General features: G+C 37.7%; 1 protein-coding gene across 2 annotated transcripts in view; it reads left to right on the top strand.

Moving 5' to 3' along the window:
- The first annotated feature begins 254 nt into the window (after nucleotides 1-254).
- The window catches only part of LOC149813031 (uncharacterized), a 41130-nt gene continuing 34100 nt past the window's right edge, over nucleotides 255-7284 (top strand). For both annotated transcript variants that reach the window (XM_089991501.1, XM_089991502.1), the window contains exon 1: nucleotides 255-841. In XM_089991501.1, the coding sequence (XP_089847627.1) occupies nucleotides 432-841 (410 nt within the window). In that variant the 5' untranslated portion in view covers nucleotides 255-431. The remainder of the gene's footprint in view (nucleotides 842-7284) is intronic.

Here is a 7284-nt window from a genome sequence, read left to right as displayed (position 1 = left end):
AAATTTTTTTTTTGTTCACATTGCGACCCCAGTTGTTTTGGGGACGAAGGAGTATTTGTTGTTGTTTTGTAGACGTAAAACATATTTTCGCTCCCGCCAACAAGAAAATTAGAAGGAAACAATAATCAATTTACAGAGAAACTTGCCCCAAGAGTGGTCTCTTGCAAAACATATTTTGCATTGCACAACGAAAGCGCAAGCGTGGGAGGGCTTAGGTTTGCAAGAGCAGACCATGTCGAGACTCGAAAGGAAAGATACGTATTTGTTGTGTGAAAAATGGGAAGGAAAAAACAAAAAAGGCTTTATTTTGTTGGTTTGAAAAGGGGAGGAAAAGAGGGAGAGGGAAAAGAAGGGAGATCAGTGGGAGGGCCGGAGGAGAGGGGGCGATCCATTTCTCTCCAATCCCATTAGGGTCAGGCTTGTTGCGTTGCATGGTGTGGGAGCGATTGGCGATGATGGTGAGCGACGAGGAGATAATGTCAGGGCTGGAGACGCTGCTTCGGCAGGCTGACTTCGCCGTCACGACCTCCGGCGACATCCGGCAGCAGCTCGAGCACAAATTGGGGATCGACCTCTCCCACAAGCGGGCCTTCATCCGCGACCACATCGACCTCATTGTCCACTCCAAGTGCATCCCCACCCCCCACCAGCCCCAGCCCCAATACCAGTTCCACCACCTCCACCATGCCCACGCCCTCGCAGGTGTCGGCATCCCGCCGTTCCCGCCGAACTGCGACGATCTTGTCGACATTCCCGCCTTCGATCTCAAGGCGAATTTCATTTGTCCCGTCAAGGCCGACATCCCCCAGTGTTCCGTCGTCACAGAGATGCCCAAAGACAGGTTTTTTTCTTCTTGTTCTTCTTCATCTTCTGTTCCCCCTATTGCCACTTTCCTTTCACGTCTATTCGCCCCTTTTCTCTTCTTCCTTTGTTGCTCGCTGTACTTTTCTTTTTCATTAGTATCTCTTTTTTCTTGGACGTTAAATCTGCGAATTTTGCACGACCGGCTGTCAGTTAGGGTTTAGGATTTGTTAGATTGGAGGAATGTGCATCCTTTAGAACCATTGCCTATGTGAGTTTTGGGGATTGCAGGGGTGTAGTGCTTTCGCTGTTGGCTTTTCTCTTTTTCCTCCGTCCTTTTGGATGACTGCTGTTGAAATGAATTACTTGTTTTCCCGTCCTCATTGGTTGGGAGGGGTCGGGAAGAGATGGGATCTTCTTGGCGAAATGCTCTTAATTTTGGGACTGCATGTATTCGTATGGGCGCGTGCTTGTGTTTCAGAATAACCTAACAGTCTTACCTGCATCACCTGCTTTTTTTTGCTATTCTTTATAACTTTTTTCTCAAATTTATTCCATGATTGCTACTTCTGTTAACAAGGACGCGTTTCATCATGCGATTATCACCTAGGTCAGGTCGGTCCTGCTGGCTGTTTCCCTTGGGGTGTTTTAGGATTCATGGGATTGGAATTCAATTGCATCAAGATTCTTCTACAAAGAAACAGGGGATTGACAACATTTTGGGGCCCACGATGTGCCTTACTAAACGAAATAAGGATGGAGTCCCTACATGGTTGAATAGTCACCCTATTCTGCATATCTATATGAAGGGCATGCTCTAATATCTTCTGTGACCGTGACACGTTGCTTAGTTTTTTTCTATCCAATTGGAATAGGCGCTGGACCACCAGAATCATGTTTAATCAATTTAGGTCTTCGGTTCATTTGGGTCTGTAAGAGGTGGAGATCGCCAATCATATTTAAACAGTTCTAAAATCGTTGCTTTTGTTTTCTTTGTGCAACCCATAGGCTTGGACAAGTTCTTGGTGCTCCACCCCTGCAGTTTCTTTTTACTCTGTGAGACCTGAAGTAACCTTGGCAACTTGTATATCAATTCATGAATTCTTGTAGGATGGACGATATTGAGTTGATGGAAAGGTTAGCATATACAGAAGGAGATACCTATGAGGGGCTATTACTATAAATTAGTAAGATTTTCAATAGCCATAAAAAAATTACGTTTTCATGAAAATGGAAAATCTCATTGATAAGACTCACTATAATAACAAACAATATGTAGATTATGTTTGACACTGATGTTGATCTTGGCACCCACTTGGAACTCTTCCAACATTATTATTCATGAGAAACTGTGTTTTCAAGATATCATGATGATCAGCTGTCTAATTTTCCATAATAAAACAAAGAATGATCAAGTTATTTGGTTAAGTTCATGTGAGGGGTGAATCACATTTGAACCAAGGAGTAAATAACAAGCGTCTTTGTGAGAATCCTGCCAAAAAGTGAGATTAGGAATAAAATTCTGATTCCTTGGGGATAAGCGCTATGTTGCATTCTTTATTGCATATCAGCAAATCCAATTCATTCTACAGGGTCCAGTCTGAATGAACTTCACAGAAGCAGGGCACTTTAGCACTTTTCTTTTCTTGTGGGGTGACTTGCTGACCTGACAATGGGTGCTCCATTCCCTTGACTACAGGTTGAAACTGAAAAGAAGTCTCGTCATTCACGACTGGGTTTGGATCTCAAATCCAGACCCAACTCTAGTTTTATTTAAGCACATGTTCATTAATGACACATTGTAATTTTAACTTGTTGTGTAATGGGTATTTTCACACCCTAATAATTGTACCAACATATACTTAATGAGAAGCCAATACCGCAAACCCTAATTGGGTTTTTTTCTGCAGCCACCAGCGTCTCTCTCCTTTCTATGCCTCTTCTTGTGATTGAATGGTAGAATACCATTTTCTAACATGGTATCAGAGCAGAAGATCCAATTCTGAAGATCATATCCTTCTTATGAGCCTCACTAGCATTTTCTTCTAAGGTATCTCTCAATCAGATCTTACCTATTCTTCTATTATTCTTTTTGAATTCATTTAAGCCAACATGTTTTCTTATTTCTAAAATCCGAATCTTGGATTTTTCCTCTCTCCCTTTATCTTTCTTGTTCTTCTTTTCATACTGTTGGACGTGATCTCACCCAACATTTTTTTTTATAATCACGCAAGATCAAATTTGATCTTTTGCGTGATTTCATAAGTTGATATCACGTCCATCTTGTTCCTTCGCTATTTTCTTTAGATTAACGTCAGATCATATTCAAATCTGAATAAAATATCAGATTTGTTTTTTGATTAGCTAATATTATCTCTAAATTATTCTCTTTCTTCTTGAATTCCTTTTCTTCTCTTCTTCTTTGCATTTTTCGAAAAGAAAAACACGTTACATTCAAATAACGTGTTTCTTATTGGTTGATCTTCATTCAGAGAAGTTTACTGCATAGTCTAAGTTTCTGTCTTCGGTTTGCAGATATTTATTAAAAAAAAGGCAGTCGAGTTCTCTGAAATTAAAATATCAGTTCTGAATTTTATTGGATCTAAAGTGAACCTTATGGTCTTTTACTCCTTGTTTTGCTTCTCTCTTGTTTCTAATTCTATCTTGTTTTCGCCTTCAATCGACTATGGATTCATTTTCTTCTTCTCAATCTGGCCTTTCTTCCAACTTCCTTAGTCAACTTATATATGAGAAACTGAACAATTCTAATTTTCTAACCTGGAAGAGACAAATCATCCCATTCATAAGAAGTCAGGATCTTTCTGGACATCTGGATGACGCGCAAGATAGAATTTGAGAGGCAAACATATCTATGGTTTTGTTCAACATGATAGCATAATCTGTTCAGATATTTGTGATTTGTGCAGGAGTCAACGATTTTTCTTCTTCACCTCAAAGGATTGGAAATCCAACTGTAGAAACCTTGGTCTAGTTCTGTTCTACACTTGAACCACTTATGCATATCCTAACCTTATTTGATTAAAGTGAAGAGCTAGATCCCTATTACATTGTCTTTTGGCAATGGAACATGACAGTACATCAAGGAGAGATGAAATAAATTTTGTTGGGTCATAATCTGCTGTATGTGCAAGCTTGTTCCTTGAATAGTGCTTTTGATTTGGCAACCATCGAGATATTCGACAAGTATGCATCCTATTGGAAATGAAGGAATCTGAATTTAGCACGAGTGGAGCTGAAAAGTTTAAACCTATTTTATTGGTATTCACACATACATCACCTACTCTAGGTTTGTACTATGGTTTTTCAAGTTGGTTGCACATGATGGACCTGTGAAAAGCTCTCTCTCTCTCTCTATATATATATATATATTTATGTATGTATGAATCGGTGAGAACACATTGTTTGTACCTTTCTCTCTCTTATGGCAACCACACACCCATCTTGACTTAGTGTGTGTGTTTGTCTGCGCTTGTAGGTGTGGTATAATGTGTAGTTTGTTGCACCAAGATTACACAATTGTTTGTACAACATGAGAGTTTTCTTGATTGCAAATAATGATGTTAGAATCATAGTTGGCAAATCTGTGACTCAAACTAGGATTGCCCGACCCTTGACTCGCGGGTCAGAGGGTCGACTCAGGTGACTCGGACGGGTTAGGTCCTAAAATTTTTTAAGTGTTTTTTTTACATAATACTTTAAATATTGAATATAACACTATGTTTTCTACAATGCAAATGCAAATAATCAAACTCCAAGTAGCAAATTCACTAAATCAAAGCATCAAAGAACAAGATGCACATAAGAGAAATAATGAAATGGATAATTAAGCTGCGCAGGTAGAAGTATAACTGTAAAAATAAGTAAAGAAAAACAAAGAGACTACAAGAGGGCCTCACTTCAAAGAGAGAGAGAGCTGCCGACGGATGGCAGTCGCGGGTGGTCACCCACTGCTGGTGCTAGGGTTTGAGGAGAGGAAGAGACCCTTCTCGATAAAAAAACATTTTTATAATGTTAAGAACCAATTTTATCGATAGAACCAGTTTAAAAATTGTTTCAAAATCGGTACATGCCATCTCAGTTATGAGTTGGACGATTCAGGACTGACTCGTTGCGTCGTCAAGTCGGGCAATTTCTGTAACGACCCTCATAAAAATAGTGATTTCTTTTTTAAGACAATTGTGAAAACTCACCCAAGGATCCAGGGCATCACATATTTAACATACCAAACCACAAACTATACCGTGCATTGAATCAACCGAAGAAATAAATCAAACTTTATTTATTTATCAAAAAGTCAAAAAGATTCAAGAACATAAAAAATCGACTATGTCTAATCAAGCCATCATGTCAGAAACCAGAACACCAGTCACAACTCTTGAAGCCTCCAGTTAGCCAGTCTGAGATATCACTGAGCATCCGTGCCTGTAAAACAGTTTTAAGAAAACATGTAATAACCTAAGTCTTACGAATTCTTCTAAAAATTTAAACAGTAAAGGAAATAACATAAACAAATTCATACATAAATTTCAGAGGAATCACAAACAATAACTTACCACAACTACTTCATCATTCAAGCATTCAATCAATTATCATGCAGAAACAAATATCATGCGAAACCAAATAAGCATGAATGCATAAACTAATGTTGCACAGTAAAATATGCATGATTTAATGCACATGCCTGCATAACTTATTAAGTTATTTATCAGAGTTGTTTTTGCATGCATGTTCCTATTAAATGCACACAAGTTTAATTTTCACTTTTCTTTAAACCTGCGGATACTCAAAACAGGCACAAATTCTCGAAGTTCAAGTTAGGTTTGTAGTTGTAGCTTAACACATAATTTGTATTTTATTACTGGGTTCTTCGCTTGTTCCTCGACCGATATCAGAAATCAACACCATCCATCGAAGCATTAAAAATTGACATATAATACTGGGATATCAAGAAAATCAATATCCATTGACGCCACTTTCTTGGTATACCAATAACTACAACTGAGTCAACAATACAATTCCTAGGCAAAGTGGCTGAATCTCCTTAAAACTGTGGCCATGAGGTGAACCACCATATTGGCTTCAGGAGCACAATCACACATGGAGTTTTAATATCCTTACAGTCCTCCATGACCGCCATGCAAGATTCTCACACTGCAGAAGGGACATCAAGGAAGAAATTAATTACACTGATTGGTTTCTTTTATCTTTTTAAATAAAAGTTTAAGTTCTTTACACAAGAACCGTTTTGCAAATCAACATGCAAAACTAACAAATTTTGAGTCCTGACCTTCAGGATTTAACAGTATAATTAAATTTCAAAAACCAATAAATTTTCAGAAATAAATTTTGCAATGCATAAATAAATTCAACAACAATTAGAGCAACACATGCGCTTGGCCTACACGGCCCGCGGTGGTTAACATCTAACCGCCAACACATATCAAAAGTCATTTATGTAAAATTATAAAATTTCAGTAAACATGCAACACACATACGGTTTCTAAACATGTTCACAATGCACATTCAAAACACACAAAATGAATGCACATTAAGCCAAGCATATACGCATGCGAGTAGATGCTTGCAGGCCACACTATTCATGATCAATTCTATGCATAACATGATCAAAATTATGTACGTGGGTCTGCCAGACCACAATCAAACATATACCAACCTTGTTGGCTGATCCGTGTACATGTTCACGAACATGTACATGGGCCGGCCAGACCAAAGATTTATATATATATATATATATATATATATATATATATATTTATATAAAACAACCTGCTGGCTGATCCATGTACTTGTTCACAAACATGTACATGTGTCGGCCAGACTTGTGTACACTCATTGACAACATGCTGGCTGATCCATGTACATGATCATAATCATGTATATGGGTCAGTTAGATCTATGTACACAACTATACATGTTGGTCTGCATATATATATATATATATATATATATATATATATATGCTAAACTCGATAAAACTGAACATAGAAACATATGCGGATGCATGAGCATATATCTCGGCAGATCTAATTCAAAATAAAATAAACATATACTCGACAGATCTGAACCAAAATAAAATAAACATGTACTCGACCATTCTGAATCAAGACACAATATTCTGATGTATAAACATGCAACTCGACAAATCTGAATCACGAATATATTTTCAGATGCATATATATGCAAATCAACAAATTTGAATCAAGAATATAATTTCAAATGTACGGTTATGCTACTTGGCCAATCTGAATCAAAGAAATACTATTCAAATGCACGGTTATGTGCATAACTCACAAAATCTGAATAAAAAAGGTTTAAATGCATGGTTATGTACATAACTCGACAAATCTGAATCAAAAGATTCAGATGTATGAGCTAAACTCGTTAAGTTTGAAACAGTAAAATATAATCAGCTGTATGCATATGAAACTCGACAACCTAAAT

This window comes from Nuphar pumila, chromosome 16 (genome assembly GCF_984573655.1).
Source record: "Nuphar pumila chromosome 16, dmNupPumi1.hap1.1, whole genome shotgun sequence".
NCBI lineage: Eukaryota > Viridiplantae > Streptophyta > Magnoliopsida > Nymphaeales > Nymphaeaceae > Nuphar > Nuphar pumila.
The sequence above is the reverse complement of the archived record's forward strand: the minus strand, read 5'-3'. Positions and strand labels throughout refer to the sequence as shown.